Here is a 19,798-nt window from a genome sequence, read left to right as displayed (position 1 = left end):
TACCCTGTTTGCCCCATTCCAACTAGTAGTAGGACAGCAACTCTCAGTAGGACACCTACTGTGTTTAGTTCACAACTTCACCTTTCTTAAATAACACAGAAATGTTTCCGATACATCACCTAGAAATCATTACGCAGGTTGAAATTTCTACTGGTCATGGCATACAACCGGCTGTAAATGCAGACGATAGGACAACCTTGCCTTCAAAAAATCCCCAACCTCTGTACCTGCCTGCATAAATTTATGTGAAACACAGCGTTTGCCTCATCCAGCACCATGTTCCCCTGACAGACCTGTGTGTCGAGTCGGCTCCGAGGACATCTTTTAACGCTGCCCTTGTGCTCTCTGTCTGGAGAAAACACATCTTTACTCCCCAGTGGGCGCGGGCTGGCGGAAAGGAAAGTGCTGGGGATTTGAATATTTATTGTTTTAAAAGCCGCCAGTGAAAGCTAATTACCAGAGCGAAATTAGAGGCATGACGAGTGCGGCATTATTAAGTGGAGGCACCCACGAAATACTCTGGGGTATTGTGTGCACCATGTAAGGAACTTCAAAAACACACGCAAGGCATTAAAGAGAAGACTATGCCACCTCCGACAGGCACGCCTAAAAAAATCCTTCAGAAGACCGCCAATAGCATAGCATCAGTGAGGTGTCAATCTCAGGAGCCAAATCCTTTCAAAATCCTGTTCCAGTGCGCCATGTGACCACTGGCCTTCTGCTTTGGCACAGCGAGGGTTAACCCATCACTGACAGCTCTCTCTCTCTCTCTCTCTCTCTCTCTCTCTCTCTCTCTCTCTCTCTGCAGCACAACAGCTCAATAAAAAGCACAATTGCTCTTGAAAACAGATGAGATCTGATGATTGCACAGAGGCTCGGGCTGATTGTCTGAATGATCTCTTCTTTATCTGCTAAAAAGGCTCGATCACCAATAACCCCCATCCATCCCTCTCTCTATCTCTCCATCCCCATCTCCCCCCTCCTTTCTCTTTCTCTCGCTCTGTCCTTCACTCAACTCATCATCCTACCCATCACCACTGGCATTACACTCACTCATACGAAAATATCTTCCACTTTCCAGCCATAAAACAGAAGCAGCATCCACGTGGCAGCAGCTGAACACTTAGACCAACGCAATGGAAAAACACCGCTTTTGACGCTGCCTCATTTTATATAATGATTCAGTGTTGTTTCTTCAGGGTCATTTTCTTTCCAGTTTCTTTATGATCCTTTTCCGTCAGTTTGTTTTGTTGCACTGTTCCAATCAAGACTACACAAAAGCTGTGCAATGAATTTCAAGTACTGGCCTTCATTGTTTGGTGATGGTTCTGGCTGCAAGCTTGGACACAGCTGGTGATTGCTCAGACATTTGAAAGCTGTGTAAGTCTAGAAATATTTGGACCCATTTAAAGAGAGAAACTATGTAGAAACAATCTCCATTCACCTGCACACATTTCACATGCAAGACCCAGACACTGGATCACAGTCTGATTGTGGAGTCACAACCTGGCAACCTTTTTTAAATCTGGTCCATCTTTTGCTTTTGTTCTCACATGTACATTCTTCCTATTTTACATTCAAGAAAGACAAGCTGTTTTCTCACATAACTGGCTACAGTACAAACCAACCTGGCTAAATTAATCTTTCAGCAAAATAGCTAAATGCCAAAACAATGTCTTGGAAAATGTTTGGTCATGAATTTCACTAAAACAGCCGCCAACAGTGCCGTGCTGACCTACAACTTATAATGAGTTACATGTTCATATGGATCCTTTACCACAGCCAAGAAAACATATCACTTCATCCAGACTGAAAGGGCTCCTTGACAACAGCATCCAGCTCCAATTGCCTAGACAACTCACCTTTATGGATTCACTTGAGATAATGAAGCAGTTCTCAAAGGTCCCTTAATTAAGTGAGAGGTGGATGTACAGCACTTTAATTACACTCTCTGCCTGACAACTGGGCACCAATGCACCCCCCCCCCCAAACACACACACACCACCAGGCCCCTGACGGACCGCCACTGACACCCCAAACTTGTGTGGGTGTCTGACTGACGACAGAGGTTGCCATGGTTTGAGGTGAGCTGGAAGCAACACAAACTGTTTTTTTCCAGAGGAGGGAAAGAACAGTAGAAGACGAGGTGTCAACATTCAGGTTGTTTACTAAGTACCAAGGAAGACAAAAGGGGCGTTATGCCTTTGATGCGTAGCCCATTTCGGTGTTTGTTAGGGAATACAATCCAACATTATCCCACTTTAATGGGATTGGTGAGAGCATGAAATCACCTTGGCAGCTGGCAGGTGTGCGTGGGGGGGGGGGGGTTGGGTTGGGGTTGGGGTGGGGGGAGGTTAGAGCACCTCCTGCATTTCCATTGCTGATGGCTTTATTTCCCCTTAAATGAGAATAAACTTTTCTCTTTCCTGATGTGCTGACTGCACAGCTAGCGAGGGGTGAGCAGAGGGGCAGCTCATGGCTAATCCCAAATTATGCTGACCCATCAAGAGGGTTAAAAGAAAAAGATTCTGTGTGTGTGTGCGTTTGTGTGTGTGTGTGTGTGTGTGTGTGTGTGTGTGTGTGTGTGTGTGTGTGTGTGTGTGTGTGTGCGCGTGTGTCTGTGTCTGTGTGCGCAAGGGTTCTGGGGGTGGAGAGACTAATCCATAAAATGAAACGGTAATTACTAATTAGTAACGTTTTTTTTTTTTACTGATAAACATCAAGCAGAAAACACAACATGTCAGCTGAACTAGCAGCTCACAATAGGACCACCGCCAAAAAGAGAGACTGAGCAAGAAGTAAAGAGAGAAGATTCAAGAAAAGTGTACTATCTTTCAACTATGTTTCTGATGATAATAGACTAAGGGCCCTATTTTAATGGTCTAAAACGGAAGTGTCTTTGCGCAAAACGCAATTCACTTTGTGGGCGGATCTCGGGCGCTGATGCTATTTTACCGGCGGGATATTTGACTGTTGCGCCCGACGCAAATCTAAAATGGGGTTGTCTGAAGTAGCTACATTAATCATGGGTGTGGTTTGGGCGTAACGTGCAATAAACCAATCAGAGCGTCATCTCACATTCCCTTTAACAACAGGCACGCTTGTTCCATAGCTGATTGCTATTATGGTGGCGTATTTGCCAGGCGCAGCCAGGAGCGTTCACAGCGCTATAATCACTGTTCAGTTGGGAACAGTTAACTATTGATTTTTCATCTTCACAAAATGTAATACAGAATTGTCACAAAGACATACTTTCCGATGTTTTGGGATCATTCTCACTGAATCACGAGGTTATGAATGCATGGTGATATATTTGGAATGTACAATGTAATCTAACATTACCTCTCTATAGACAATGCATATCTTCTGTCAGTTAATCTCTTCTCTCCCGTGCTGCCGCTGGGGCATTTGGGTTAAATGGCATCGGCATGCAGTTCAACATCACGTCTCCTTAAGTCCTCTAACATTTCCTAATTTATGTCATCAACACATCAGTGATTTGTGAAAATGTGTACGCTAGATTTATGCCTATTTTTTCACATGGACACCACACTGATTTCCCTCGAGTGGTAATATTTTTCTTTGAAATTATGTATGGTTTACAGAAATGGGAACTACATTGTATAGATGAGAGGAGCTAAGTGTGCGTTGCGCAGCACAGGCGGCCAAGCAAGGGCTTCGTTTAAGTTGACCTAACTTTCAACTCTGCACAGTATCCCATTAACTGCGTGACAGTAGACTATTTACAATATTTTCTGTAAAGCAGAGTTTGTAAACACGTTATCATCAACTTAATTCACGCACAACATTTATTTGAGCAGGAGAGAGAATAACAATGAATGGATGCAGCAACTACAGAAATTGTACAAAAATTGTAACCATACTTGCTGCTTTCTTGTACTATCTGTTGCTGGTTAACAGCACATGAAAAGCTGATTTAAGCTAATTCACTAACTCAAGACTTCAAGGCCATCATGGATATAAAACGTTTTTTGAAGATAACGAAAGGATGGAGGGAACATAGCAAAGCTTGGAGTTATTTCAGATGGGCTACAACAAGGTAGGCAAAATGATGGTGCTTAAAACCTTACACAACGGTAAATTGGAACAAAACTAAAAGTAACTTTAGCCTTTATAGGGCTGTAGCCTATAAAGTTGTCCAGATTAATAGGTCGTAATTAGGCGTTGTTGTAAAGATATTGCATGTAGATGTTGTACTATATAGGCTACTAAATATTTAGGTCACCAATGCACAAACAAAACCGGGAAATGGACAAATATTATCAAGGCTTTGAATGTTTCCGTCTGTGCACGGAGGTGTCTGTAGATTGGTGTGCAACGCATTCATTCATGCAGGCCTGTGGTCATGCATGCGCCCTTAAAATAGCATCTGCATTTTCGCCACAGACTTTAGACCAGGGAGTTCCTGGTCTGTGGCGGAATTGTTTTCTGAAACTGCAAAATATCAACAGTGAACGTTTGCGCCGGAACACGCCCCGTCTTTTCGCTGAACCGCCCCCGAGGGCGCAATCGAATTCCCTAATTTACAGGCATGTACCTGTGGAGGGAAAATTCCAATATGCGCTGACTGCAAAATAGGAAAGACAAACGCGCGAGTATACAAAGTCAATTGCGCCGGCACGGAAGATAGAGCCCTAAAAGACTTGGATGGAGTGACGGTGGTGGCAAGTTACGTTTTACAACCTGTCTATAGTGAATATGAGGCTTCATGTGACTTATGGAATTTATTTACAAAGCTTTGACAAATAAGCATGTCTAAATATTAAATGGAGAATTATTAGGGTTAAGTGTATATAATATTGTTGAACAAAAATCAGTGAGAGACAAAAAATTGACAAACACTAGCTAACCAAACAACAAATCACTAAATGGTCATAATGACTTGATATGTTCATGCTATATCCCCGATCACAACGGTCATCAGGGGCCGTATTCACAAACAAAGGCTAAAAGTATCTCCTAACTGGCGAATTTAGGAGCAACTCCTAAAAATAATGGGCGTGTCACTCCTAACTTTAGGACTTCTAATTTTTTTCACTAAAAGTAATTCACAAAGCATTTTAGACCTAAAAGTAGCACCTAAGTCTGGGACAGCTTAAAAGAAGTCGAGAGGGCTCCTAACTCACTAAGACCTATTCACAAACCCTTTTTGTGGCATTTCACGTCGCGATGGTTTGAAATGTGTATGCGGCTACAGGATCTTCAATCGCGAGGGAACAATTTTGCATTGTAGGCATAAAAGGGATGCAATAACGCCACCAACAACAACCAAAACTACTCATTGTCAACATGTAAATTAAATGTAACGTTTCATTGTGAATCAAATTAAAATGTTCTCCTCTTTGCAAATTTAGGCATAGGCTATGGTGACAGGTTTATTTAATAATGTTGCAAAGATACTGCATCAATCCGCATGTTTCATTAGCCTGATAGGCTATTTGTTTTACCTTACTCTTTATTCATTTAGGCTAGGTCTTTTTATTCAGTTCAGTTTATTCATCATCGTCCGTCCTTCGCACTACTTGTGTGGCGCACGCATTCTCAGACCTGTCACCTGTCACTCATCACCGTAAGGGAGGTGTTTGGAATCATTGACCTCTCCAGAATAAGTCCCGCCTCCGTAACTTCCGTATCCATCCAACTTCCGGGCGTGGATTGTCTATGGGAAATAACATGGCGTTTCGAAATATCATACCGGTAAAACATCTGTAGGTAGCGAAGTTGAAAAAGCTGGTGGGCAGATTGGCCTACACACTTCTGCCATCTAGTTCCCACTGGATTTTTTGATTGTCGGTGCCGTTTAAGTAGTATACTATAAACTATAAAATCAAAAAATCCAGTGGAAACTAGATGGCAGAAGTGTGTAGGCTAATCTGCCCAGCAGCTTTTTCTACTTTGTCACCTACAGAGTTTGACAGGTACGATCTTTCAAAACGCCATGTTATTTCCCATAGACAATCCACGCCCGGAAGTTGGATGGATACGGAAGTTAGCAGGCGGGACTTATTCTGGAGAGGTCTATTCCCGCGTTACAATCATCAGCCAATCAAGGTGGTCACTTCAGTCAAGCTCGTGCATGAGTAATGACGTTATCCATAGCAACGAAGACTCACTCTTAGTTTAGGAGTTGTCATTTTTCCTTACTAAGAGTAGGTCTGAAAGGCTTTGTGAATAACTTTTAAGAGAAAACTCCTAGCTAAAATCTTTTAGTGCGATTTAGGAGTACTCCTAGTGGTAAGATAAAAGGCTTTGTGAATACGGCCCCAGATCCACAGACAAAAACGCACTTTTGGTGAACTAGCCCCGTTACTACAGAATCGATTTTGTTATATCCTTCCCGAGAAAACAGCAGAGGACAAAATGGAAGAGTCTGCTGGCGGATCTCATTTTTCAGAGTGGGAATGAGCTCCACAGGAGCAGAGGGAGGCGTGCTGCTCACACCAGCCTCTTCACACCTCTAATGGTATTAATCTGCCGCACGCCTCCTTCACCCGCCCCACACCACTACTGCTGCGGAGTTATTCCAGCAAATAGAACAGCACGTGGGGCAGGACGCAGAACAGAGGCATGGCCATTTTCTGAACCAGGATGGAGAACAGAAGCATGGCCTTTTCAGAACCAGGACGCAGAACAATCGCATAGGCTTTTCAGAACCAGGACGGAGAACAGAAGCATGGCCTTTTCAGAGCCAGGACACAACAAACAGAGAGACCCTGTTTTCTCATCTTAGCCTTGGCAGTACTACCTTGAATGGGCATTTATTTCTGTGAACCGAACACCATGTCGTCCATTATCCCCTACATAATGGGTCTTCACAATAACATGATGCTCTGAATGGATTTACATTTTTTTTATATAAATTATAATGTCAATTTGATAATAATAAACAACAAAATGGCGATGATTTGCCCCATGATTGATAGAGACCTCACAGTGTTCAGTATCTGCAGTCTAATAGAGTACCGAAGCCATGACGTAGCGTTGCCAAGGCAGCAATTTCACTGGACAAATCAATCTACCATTAGAAATCACCATAGCAGTGTTTTTTTTAATCTATTTCAATAATTTAACAACGTTTCTAAGACGTTAGTATATTTGTTTACATTGTAGGAATCACATACTAAAACATATATTCATACCAACACAATCAAATTCGTGACTACAGTTTTATTTTAGCATGGGTTTCCTCCGTAAAAGAGACCTGCATGTAACTTTACAGCATGCGGTTAAAATCCTTAAATTCACGGATGTGTTTTGGCTTTATTTTTTGGGCAAAAAATGTCGCTCTTAACAGCCGCCAGTCTTTGAGAAGACGTGAAATATCCACTGGAATTTTGTTTCTTTCTATTACACCTGCCAGGGAATCCGTGTTATGTGGCTAAGCTGCTGCCTAGCAGGTAAAACACGTTTAAATGGATATATTTATTTTTATTAGCTAGAAATGATGCCACATGTCTACATTCAATGCTATTTATGCCACTTCGAAAGTTTGTTTAGATCCAGTTATTCTGCCGTCATGGAAACGCTACGTTACACTTCGGGACTCTATTAACTGGCCAGGGAGTAATTTCTAACCTGACAGGCTGCAAGCAACATTATGTGATGGGACCTGTGTTGAGAAGGGAAATGGTTTGCAAACAGCAATTAGCAAAAAAGTTCTCCCTCACTCTCTCTCTCACACACACACAATTCTTAAAGCCAATATGGTAAGGCAGTGTGTAGATATTAGCACAATGTAGGCTGAATCATCAGGAAAGATCACTGGGGTCTCCAAGGTTAATATGAAGGGGCTGGAGGAGAGCTTTCTAAAGCCTGCATATTCAGATATGGGGGCGGGGTGATAAAGGCCAGGGCGGACTACTTATGAAGTCAGATACGCTACCATCAACAAGATTTACCCCAGCCCTAAAACATTTTTGCAGAATATATTCTGAAAAGTTAAACAGTGATAAGATCTTTGGCCTTTCATGATTACCCTTCAATACCAGCACATGAAAAATAAAGCAATTCTGTAGCCTTAATAGCAAGCTAAAAAAAAGATCATCACAAACTTCAATTAATTGACAGCCTATTCTAATTCTTTATTTACACAAAGGAAGTACAGTCGGTGAGCATCTTCACAATTCCCACATCTCTTAGTAATTTGTAGTCTTTTTCTGTTGCGATAAAAACACTGTCTGTGATCACAGAATCAGTAGGTCCAGCACTCAGCTAGTCCCCGCCTGCTTGGCAAAGCTCTTATCATGCACTTGAAACCGAGGAGAGGAGAAGGAGAAAAACAAAAGAAAAAGCACATGAATCTATTAATCTTTCTTGCTTTTTTGCTGGCGATATCTCAGGTCTGAAAAAATCTCATTGGGTGCTGTGAGATTCAGCAGCTGATCGCCGTGGCTGCACACTCACAGCCAAACGCCCATCAGGTCTCAAAAGGTTCCTTTGAATTTTTCATGCCACCTCTGACAGGCTCTCTGCCTCTCTGCGATTTTCATCTCAAAGGCGACTTCTCGCACTCACTCACTCCCTCCCTCCCTTCCTCACACATACTCTCTCCCTCACTGCATTTGGTCACATTTAGATCCCCTGCTTTATGGCACAAACACACACACACACACACACACACACACACACACACACACACACACACACACACACACACACACACACACACACACACACACACACACACACACACACACACACACACACACACACGCGCAAACACACCTCGTCGCACCTTGGATTTATCTGACAACAAACACACAAAAATGCTGACAGAGAGACTAAGAAAATAACACAATACCAAGTAAGCTTGCAGGGTAGGGGAAAAATGGGAAAGTACAAAGACCATGGACAGAAATAGGTAAAATGCAGAAACTGTGTGTGTGTGTGTGTGTGTGTGTGTGTGTGTGTGTGTGTGTAGCATAGCAGCATGTCCTTGTGTAGGGGAAAATGAGTGAGAAGACAACAGCAGCGAGTCGCCACGTGTTCCAGAGGAAGAAGAAAGAAAAAAAAAAGAAGAAGAAAAAGAGGCCGTCTGAGCTACATCAAGCATCTTTCCCCAACACTGACAGAAAGGCAAGGAGAGTGAGACTCGGGAGAAAGTAAAGAGAAGATAAGAAAGAACAGAGAGGAGAAGAACAGGAACAAATGGAGAGGGGGGAGAAAAAATGGGGGGGAAGTCAGTGGGAAGGAGAAAAACAACAAGAGAGCGAAATGGAGAGCTGAAGATAACAAGACAGACAGAGGCACAGAGGACGGCGTGAGGTCACATCAGAGCTTAGGTCCGATCAGAGCGGAGCGCGACCCACAAGCAGACGCATCGCTGGGAGGAAGGCACCGACAGTTCCATCACCACAGGCTTTCTGGGCTGACCCTCACGCGGCCACTCGTTTGTTTCCTGTCAAGAGACGACTGTGTCGAATCTATTTACAGTATCTTTTTTTTTCCTTTCCTGGTTCCATCACTGCCCTTCCCCGTCTACACACCAATAAGAAATATACACACAAAGCCCAAGCATACACATACAGTACATATATACATGCAACAAGGCCATAGAATAGCAAAGAGTCAACTATGCTTAACTATCTATTCTGAAGAGTTCAGAAGTCAAAAGTTCTCATGGGTTTTCATGGGATGGGTTTACCAAGTTTACCATTGTCCAGAACAAAGCATCAAAAGTCTTATATATGAATAAAATCTGGAGGCTGGGCAGGTTTGTTTCCCCATCATCTTGCTGCAAGGCCCCAATTAAATGGGAGAAGGACCGGCGCTAAAGAAGACAAAGCACTGCAGGGACATGCCAGCTCTCTCTGGTGCTCCCCTCGATGGAGATTAAAAATGGCAAGGCTGCTTCACGCACTGACAAACCACATTACTAAACAGCCCAAATCTGTCTTCACTATAACACAATGCAGACCTACAACTCCTGCAACCTTTCCTGAAATGCGACACAATGAACAGGCCTTAAAAAGGGCGATTTAAGCATTTCAAAAGTAAATAACTGAATATTTAACTTACGCTAAAGGACTAGTCATACATCTGCGTGGTGCCTGAGTCATCTCTGTTTTACGGGAAAGTAATGTTGTGGCTCGGTTCTACAATTCCAGTAACTTTTTAAAATGGGTCAGAATCAATCTAACAAAATCGCAGACCAGATCTCAATAGCATCGGTTTAGAGTCTATGGTCTCCCAAGCTGGAGGGAGACACTTCTGGCTGAAAAGTGCTCATTTCAAGAAGCAATAAGTTCTACCTCATCAAGCCCTGTTCTAAAGTTGCAGCAATACGGCGTTGGAAATCACTTCAAAATGGTGCAAGTAGCACAGAATCCAAGGGAATGCCCTGCACATCTGATAATTGCTTTCCTTTAAAGGGAAACTTGGCAGGATTAGCTACTGTATATTTCCCCCTCTGCTGGAGAAATTGTGCATTATGCTATTTCAAACTGGAAAAAGGTAACGATAAAGCTATGTTTACAAGCTAGCGAAATGGTTAGCATAAGTTCGGCAGAACAATGTGGATGTTACAAGGTAAGAAACACGATCTCACTTCTCTTTCCGGGACGGTAGTCTCAATGTTGCAAGGTTGGTTCTCCGCCTGTGGATGCTAGGGGCAGGTTTATTGCTAAACAGGTTTATTACGTTGAAATAGTTGACAAGTTCCCCTTTAAATGTTTTTCTGCAAACGCGGCCGAGGCTTTTACGAGAACGCTTTTCTGGTCCTCTCGCTGCACTCTCTGCCAGAAACACGGCACCACACAGGCGCAGGTGAGCGAGTCGAAGCGGCTTTCTCTCACTGTGCCATTTCACCTGCCAGGAGACAAAGTTGCCTGTTATACTTTGGATTCCCATCAATTGCTGCACCTGGTTTAATGGCGACATATGCTCTCCATTAACACAAGCGCTTCTGATAAACAGGCCAGAATCGCTCTGGCAGATCAAGAGGGTCACACTTTGCTTTTTACACACGCTCCAACTTTGTTCTCTCTCTCTGTCTCTCTCTCACACACGCACGCTCACACACACACACACACACACACACAAACACACGCACACACACACATGCACACACTTCAGGCTTTCGATAATCATGCGTGTACAGCTGCCCTGACTTATTGCTGTTCAGCACCTAGAAAGAGCCCGGCGCACAAACACCACCCACTCGGAAGGGGCGCATCCATGCGAGTTAATTAAAATCGTGGGAAGGGATCTGATCCTTGTTTACAAACTGGCCGTCCCGGGCCCCCTCGTCCCCACCTCTGAGCTGAGCTAATGGGCCCTTCACAAAGCCACCTCGGTAAATTCCACCTTTCTTAATGGAATGCAAAGAGAAGGGAAATGTAATCATCAGCTCCCAGACCCCTCGCCTGACCCCAATCTGGCGTTGCCGCAGCAACGCTAATCCTAAAAGGCAAGCCAAACAGGTAAACTAGCCATCAGCCTGTTGCAGACTCTTTAAGACCGTGTGGACTGCGTGGTAAGCACGGCTGGTGGTAGAAAAAAGGGGGATGAGGCAAACTGCTGAGGGAGAACTGAGGAACTACAAAAAGAGGGGGAGAGAGAGAGAGATAGACAGAGAGAGATGTAGAGAGGCGCAGGCAGTAACAACCAGAGAGAGGGAGTTATAGAGAGACATAGTCAAGAAGTCGGAGATAAATTGACTGAGTCAGGGGGAGGCCAAAGAAAGAGAGAGAAAGAAAGAAAGAGAGAGAAAGAAAGAAAGAGAGAGAAAGAGAGAGAGAAATCTAAAACTGGGCCAATCCCTCCTTCAGCTCTTTAAAGTTTTACGGCCCCTACTTTGCAACGACACCGTATAAGGAAGTCAATATCAGAGTCTTTAAAAATTTACCATTAACCTTCAGCTCCTGATGCCAGCCTGTTTATTTGGCTCAGGCTGGCGTAGGCTGAGGTCATGGCACACAGTGGAGCCGGGTCGGCTGGGCCACTGGGGGCCCCCAACAGCACCAGACCCAGACAGGAGGTATTGACTCCGACAGAAGGGTGCATCCACCAAATCTATGATGCATAATTTTCTCACTTTCGTTATCCTGAAATATAAAAGACATCTCCATTTGAATTTTAGATCACTGATATGTAAAATATACGTGCAGATGTTTGTTGCTAACTGTCAGTCATTATATGACAAAGATCATGATGATAGAACTTTGTATGGCATAGATGATGAGAAATGACTGAATGTCCTTAAAGAGTCAATCATGACTTTTTATTGAACTGTTGATGGCAAAGCTTCAAAGTCATTTCAAATGCATTTTTGAGAGAATGAATAGTATGCCATGCTGCTACGTATTCCTGTGATGTAGAGTGTTTATTATCATGTCATTAAGATGTTTGACTCAGAGACAACTGCTGTGAGTAACTTGTGCAGTGTCACTTTTCTAATATTTTTTTCCTTGAGTAAACCTACTGATTTAGCCGGAGGTTAATCAAGCGCAATGCTGGCTATTATACTTATGAGCTAACTCCTGTCTTAAATCAGTCCCCCTTGAAGATCAAGGCACTTGATCTCCCTGCCCTGACAATCTAAACCGCCTCATCTATTATAAATGGTGCTTTTTTAACCTCCGATTAATTTTTAACGAATATCCATTACAGTGGTCATTGTGTGTGCTCATTGCTGTAATGACTGCTGTTTGATTATGTAGAGAAAGAAAACCCGTGATTAAGGTCTCAATATCGGCCTGACAGTTACAGAGTTACAGAGCAGTGCACTGGGATTAAGGAGTAAACTCAGCCATGGAAAGTTTCACACAAACACGTACACACACAAACAAACAAACACACACAGGGCAAAACTTCCATCACAACCTTGATCCACAATTTTCACTCAGCATCAGACGCTGCTGACGCTGGCAATGACAAATCATCCCTCCTTATCGCTTAAGATACCAAAGACTTTTTTTTTTAGATTTTGATGGCAGAAACACAGAGAGGGCCATAAACAGCATCAACATGAACCTCACTCTCTGGGAGTAAACAAACAAGCAAGCAGAACACTACTATCCAGCGGCCTAACAACACCAGGACAATAAGCATCAGAGAGGTCAGAGGAGATGAGAGAGCAGTCCACACAAGCGGGCAGAGGTGTGTGTGCGGGTGTGAGAGGGCAGAGGTGTGTGTGTGTGTGTGGGTGTGAGTGGGCAGAGGTGTGTGTGCGGGTGTGAGTGGGCAGAGGTGTGTGTGCGGGTGTGGTATGAGTCGGCAGAGGTGTGTGTGTGGGTGTGGTATGAGTGGGCAGAGGTGTGTGTGTGGGTGTGGTATGAGCGGACAGAGGTGTGTGTGTGGGTGTGGGTGTGTGGTATGAGTGGGCAGAGGTGTGTGTGCGGGTGTGGTATGAGCGGGCAGAGGTGTGTGTGCGGGTGTGGTATGAGCGGGCAGAGGTGTGTGTGTGGGTGTGGTATGAGCGGGCAGAGGTGTGTGTGTGGGTGTGGTATGAGCGGGCAGAGGTGTGTGTGTGGGTGTGTGTGTGTGGTATGAGTGGGCAGAGGTGTGTGTGCGGGTGTGGTATGAGCGGGCAGGTGTGTGTGTGTGGGTGTGGTATGAGCGGGCAGAGGTGTGTGTGTGGGTGTGTGTGTGTGGTATGAGTGGGCAGAGGTGTGTGTGCGGGTGTGGTATGAGCGGGCAGAGGTGTGTGTGTGGGTGTGGTATGAGCGGGCAGGTGTGTGTGTGTGGGTGTGGTATGAGCGGGCAGAGGTGTGTGTGTGGGTGTGTGTGTGTGGTATGAGCGGGCAGAGGTGTGTGTGTGGGTGTGTGTGTGTGGTATGAGAGGGCAGAGGTGTGTGTGCGGGTGTGAGTGGGCAGAGGTGTGTGTGTGGGTGTGTGTGTGTGTGTGGTATGAGCGGGCAGAGGTGTGTGTGCGGGTGTGAGTGGGCAGAGGTGTGTGTGTGGTATGAGCGGGCATAGGTGTGTGTGTGGTATGAGCGGGCATAGGTGTGTGTATGGTATGAGCAGAGGCGGACAGAGTACACAGCTTCATTACTTGAGTAAAAGTACAGATACCCTTTGCTAAATTTTACTCAAGTACAAGTAAAAGTACAACAGTCAGATGTCTACTTAAGTAAAAGTACTGAAGTACTTGTTTTTAAAAGTACTTGAGTATCAAGAGTACAAGAGTAGCCTACATTTTCTAAATATTGCATTACTACTGCCACAGTGCTAACATTTATGTACAGAAACGACCTACATGGAGTTATGAAAAATGTTAATGTTAATACCTTGGAGAATGTAAAATGAATTGGAAGTAAAATCAAGTCATTTTCATCTTTTTACCATGTTGCCAGGGATGGGCAGTATTTCTAATACATGTATTTAAAATGCGTATTTCAAATACAAAATACTATTTTGTAATTGAAACACTTGAAGCGAAAACTATCATTAACTTGTTCAGAAAATTGAAATAGTCTGGCGAGGTGGGGCCACAGGTTGGCACATTCCCGGGATGGACCTGCTGCGTCTTCATCCATTGTTTCGTCCATGATTTTGTCTCTTATCTAAATCTGACCATGGAGTTGACTTTGGTGGAAAGCTGAAGGTGATTGCTGATAGGCTGTCCCAATCAGTGGCGCCTGCACAATACAATCACGTTTGAGAGGGAAACAACAAATTGAGGGTTTCCGAGATTTTTCTTTTTTCCTTTTTTTTTAGAAGTAGTAACGGTATACTCACGGTTATGGATAGAAATGTAGTGGAGTAAAGAGTACAATATTTGCCTCTCAAATGTACTTGAGTAAAGTCATGAGTACTCCCCAAAAATGATACTCGAGTAAAGTACAGATCCCTCAAAACTGTACTCAAGTACTGTACTCAAGTAAATGTACTCCGTTACTGTCCGGTTCTGGGTATGAGAGGGCAGAGGTGTGTGTGTGCGGGTGTGAGGGTGTGTGGTATGAGCGGGCAGAGGTGTGTGTGTGGTATAAGAGGGCAGAGGTGTGTGTGCGGGTGTGTGGTATAAGAGGGCAGAGGTGTGTGTGGTATAAGAGGGCAGAGGTGTGTGTGCGGGTGTGTGGTATAAGAGGGCAGAGGTGTGTTTGTGTGTGTGTGTGGGTGTGAGTGGGCAGAGGTGTGTGTGTGGTATGAGAGGGCAGAGGTGTGTGTGTGCGGGTGTGTGTGTGTGGTATGAGCGGGCAGAGGTGTGTGTGTGGTATGAGTGGGTAGAGGTGTGTGTGTGCGGTGTGGGTGTGTGGTATGAGTGGGCAGAGGTGTGTGTGTGCGGATGTGTGATATGAGAGGGCAGAGGTGTGTGCAGGTGTGTGTGTGGGTATGAGTGGGCAGAGGTGTGTCTGTGTGGGTGTGTGGTATGAGCGGGCAGAGGTGTGTGTGCAGTGTGGGTGTGTGATATGAGGATGGTGTGAGAGCTGGCTAGTGAACACATGTGGATTAGCATCACCAGAGCCTCCTACGAGTCACCACTCACCACACTCACCACCGCTCTCACCACACTCACCACTCACCACTCTAGGAGCTAAACTGACCATGAAAGATGCTCCAAAATTCATGGTTTTGAAACACTCACATACGGATGTAAATGCAGATGTATTTGGCTTATGGATCACGGATACTTTAAAGTCTGATTTTCTACCAAACATGTGCAGTGAACTGAAATCTAGTTATTGCAGCAGATATACAACCCCCCGGCCCCCCTCTCTCTTCTGTAGGTTTCTATCTTTTTTATCCCTCTCTCCCTTCACCCCCCTCCAAAGCAGCCAGATAATGAGGAATTGAGCTGCTTTTAATAGACTATCGTTTTGGTAATGGTCCTCCACTGGATTGAGCCGCTTGACAATCAGGCAGCAAAGGGCACCGAGACGGAGTCGGCGCGCTGAATGAGCTGGGAGGGAGGGTGGGAGGGAGGGTGGGCGGAACGACGCGGCGGAGATGAAAGAGGGAAGGAGAGGGAGGATTAGATGTCTGTCCCCGAGTTTCACAACTCCCGACACGAGCTCTCAGCAGAAAATTAGCAGAGCGTGCTATTAAAATAATCAGATTGCAGCAGTGAGGGGGAGAGAAGGAACTCTATCTCTCAGGTTCAGGAAGGAGGGTTTAAGCTATTTTGGCCATTTTTTTTCCAGGTGGGATGTCTTCCAAGTTTATGAGCTATTAGGCTAATTCATTCAGTCATAAACTGGGAGGAGATGGGGAGAGGAGCTAAATACACATAACCTGTAAAAATCACTTTGACTTTGGCGACAATCCACAAATCCAAGCAAATGTGTTATTTTCTATCCAATAACTACAAAAACCTTTTCCTGTGCCCACACTTGCGGTGTACATTCCACAAGAAACAGATGAGAATAACACAGGTACTTTTTCCCCATCTCTCCTTTTAACTGTAAACCTCTATGTTTTAAAAGTCAGCATCTACACAAAGGTCAGAACTCAATGGTACACACACTCAAACACACATGAAAGCAGCACATACCGTACTGTAGTACTTTATCAGGCCATTGCTGAATGGATCAAAGATGGCCAACACATGTAAACAGCGGAACACCAATACTCCTACAAATGTGTAAGATTTCACTTTGTAGTGTATTTTAATATACAACTGTGTATGGTGTGACAAAGAATACTTTCACTTACTTTCTGACTTTACTAGCCTTACTAACTGACTTACTTTGTGTGCTTGTGTTACGTTTTTATACTGTGTGTGGACCACTGGAAGAACAGAGGATTATTCCAGAGCATTAACTCATGGGGATCCTACTAAAATGGTAAAATTGTAAATCCTGTGGCGTCACCTCAAGACCAGTCTATGTCTGTAGTCTGTGTGCTAGAAAATGTGATATACTGTATACATAAATGGGTTACACTTTACTTGACAGTATCGACATAAGAGTGACATGACACGGTCATGAACCTGTCATAAACAAGTAATAAACGTTTATGACATACCGCTTCTGTTATTAAGTCACATTTGTCATAACAAGTTAGGGTTAGAATTAGGGTTAGGTTTAGGGTTAGGGTGAGAGTTAGGGTTATTGTTAGGATAAGGATTAGAGTTTAGGGTCAGGGTTAGGGTTCATGTGTCATGACAGTGTCATGTATTCATGACAGTGTCATGTCACTTATATGTCGATACTGTCAAGTAAAGTGTTACCCATACAGTAAATACTACCCTGGATGACACGAATCGGGAATGTGTGTGTGCGTTTATATGAGTGTGCGTGTTTATATGAGTGTGTGTGTGTATGAGTGAGAGAGAGAGACACAGGGAGAGACTCACCTGGGACAAAGTTGACCCTCTTTTCAGGAGGCATGGACAGCAGGGAGTCCACGATGTCGGAGCGTCGCTGGAGTAGGGTCAGGATCACCTCAAAGCCATCAGCGCCCAGGAACTCAAACAGCTACCGCAGGGAGACATGGGACAGAGAGACAGGCCAGCAGACACACAGAGGGACAGTGTGAGACAAAGAAAGAGTGATGTAGGGACAGTATGAGCAAGAATGAGAGAGAAAAGAAAGAGAAAGAAAGAGAAATTGACCGAGAGAAAGAAAGAGAGAAATTGACAAAGAGAGAGAAAATTTGACAAAAAGAGAGAGAGAGAGCAATTGACAGGGGGAGAGAGAGAGAACAAAGAGACAGGAGACAGAGAGAGGGGAGAATAAACACTCGTTATGTCAGGCCAGTCATGTAGGATAAACAACCAGCACAGTCATGGCTGAAAGCAGGGGATGCGCACAGACAGAAATCACTTATAAAATGCACTAATTAAAACACTCCCCAGCTTGTCACAAAAACCACCGCACTTTGCTTTCTGCCAAATCCGGCACCTGGCAATTAGGGCAGCACTGCATCTGCGTTCACTCCCAGCATGTCGTTTAGCCCCCGTAACACCACCACCTGGCTCCGCGAGCCGCCCCGTCACCCACTCACACACACACACTTCAGACTAGGACGACAGACTGAACATTAATTCTGAGGTATAGACCTAGCGAACTGAAACAGAAAAATTACATATACTGTGAATGAATACTGTACATTCCTACATCTATGACGTACTGTATGTCACCGCAACACTGCTAACACTACAAACTGTTAAACAACCTCAAAAAATCTAGTAGGCAAAATAAACATGTACACATTTAAAGCTACATTGTGTATTTCCTGGGTTAATTCTAGCGGTGAGATGGTATATTGCAACAGACTCCAGACTCCGAAAGATGGCTGCCGCTATGGGGCGACTTTCCTGCCTGTATTCTAAAAAGCAGATCCACACTTACCAGATCAGGTAAGATACATAACTTGCACCACTATGCCACTTTATTTCTTACTTAGGTCAAACAGAACTACCTCAGCCTCTTATTGGCCTGACTTTGCACTAGTATTTTATTTTATTGACTGTCTATGCACAATTTCAACCATTTTTTGCTGCTCTTATTTTTTCATTATATGTGCCCTCTTATTTACTTATTTACTTACTTTTTGTTTACTTGAATGTTATGTTTGTCTGTGGACTTAAAATTGGTAAAATATGTCTTGTCTCCACCGTTGGATAGTGAGAAACGTAATTTCGATCTCTTTGTATGTCTGGAACATGTGAAGAAATTGACAATAAAGCTGACTTTGACTTTGACTTTGAGGTCTGCCACAACCGCCTTATTTTCCACTACCTTTGATTCAGATGATCAGTTGTGTTGTGTTGTGATGTTTATTTTCAATTCCTTTCTATTACATTTTATTTTCTTTTACATGTTTTTATCTTTGTACAGCTGTTCATTAGCTTGAGTGAACCCAGATGACCCTGTTGATAAATTTGAATTTACTCTGCAGGTCGGTCTGGAAAGGATCCCCCTGACATCCGTTTCCTCATCACCAAAACCCCAGGATCATGGATTTTCTTTGGAATTGAATTGAACATCTGCATATAAAACCTTAATTTACAAGAAAGATGTGTTGGCTGCAATTTTTAAACAATTTGATATTAAACTGATAAAAGTGTAATACACCAATTTAAGTTTAATTACACTGCTGGTTGGATGTCGTAAAGTGGGAAGTTCAGAAACGGACGTCAATGGGATCCTTTCCTAAAGGACTTGCAGAGCAAATATAAAAAGGTTTGTCTGAGTCGTAACCCAGGCTAGCTGTTCATATACTTCATATTGTGATTGTTGATTGATTAGTGTCTCATAGGGGTGTAAAGGTACACACATGTATCTTTACCGAACTATTTAGGTACAGGATGTTAGGTACAATACAGATGTATTGTGTACCGAATGTACCAAATGCAGTCTTTAACAGTAATCAACAGTAGGCTTTTTTGCCTGAGGACCATGTTTGAAATTTGAGTTCCCACACAAACATATTACAGTAAATGGCGGACCATGTGTCAGTTTGATCAATTAACGACAACAAAAAAACTTTTCAAAATACTATTCAAAAATATAACACCGACTAACATTAAAACATATCTCTGTAACTTCTCTCTCTGTCTATTTAAAATGTAACATTTTTTCAAGTATCTATTTGAATTATATTTGTGATTACAAATCCAACAGCTTGCTGTATATGTTGATCTGTTTCTCAGCCTCAGCAGTCTGATTTCCTCCAACCTAAAATGTGTCTCTCGCCACTCCTATCAAGCCTAATCAGAGCATACTGCCAAGGGTGCCATTGCCACAGAATACACACATCACTTCATCTGAAAGTGTATTCTGCACCCATTTCTTAGACCAAGCACTTGTTTTTGTTCTGCCGTTTCAGGACAGTTTACAGATTATGATCAGGAGTCAAATACTTCCATTTTCATTCTATCATCAGATTTGCC

The 19,798-nt window shown here is 43.7% G+C and overlaps 1 protein-coding gene across 1 annotated transcript in view; it reads right to left on the bottom strand.

Moving 5' to 3' along the window:
• The window catches only part of ascc3 (activating signal cointegrator 1 complex subunit 3), a 182,122-nt gene that overhangs the window by 142,855 nt on the left and 19,469 nt on the right, over positions 1-19,798 (bottom strand). The window contains exon 5 of the mRNA XM_076280576.1: positions 17,258-17,378. Within this exon, the coding sequence (XP_076136691.1) occupies positions 17,258-17,378 (121 nt within the window). The remainder of the gene's footprint in view (positions 1-17,257; positions 17,379-19,798) is intronic.

The sequence above is a fragment of the Alosa pseudoharengus genome, unplaced genomic scaffold (assembly GCF_046254945.1).
Source record: "Alosa pseudoharengus isolate Yale_2024_CS ecotype anadromous, Long Island Sound unplaced genomic scaffold, YU_APseudo_1.1 YU_APseudo_1.1_scf_12, whole genome shotgun sequence".
In the NCBI taxonomy this organism is placed as follows: Eukaryota; Metazoa; Chordata; class Actinopteri; order Clupeiformes; family Clupeidae; genus Alosa; species Alosa pseudoharengus.
This window is presented reverse-complemented; position numbering and strand designations above follow the sequence as displayed.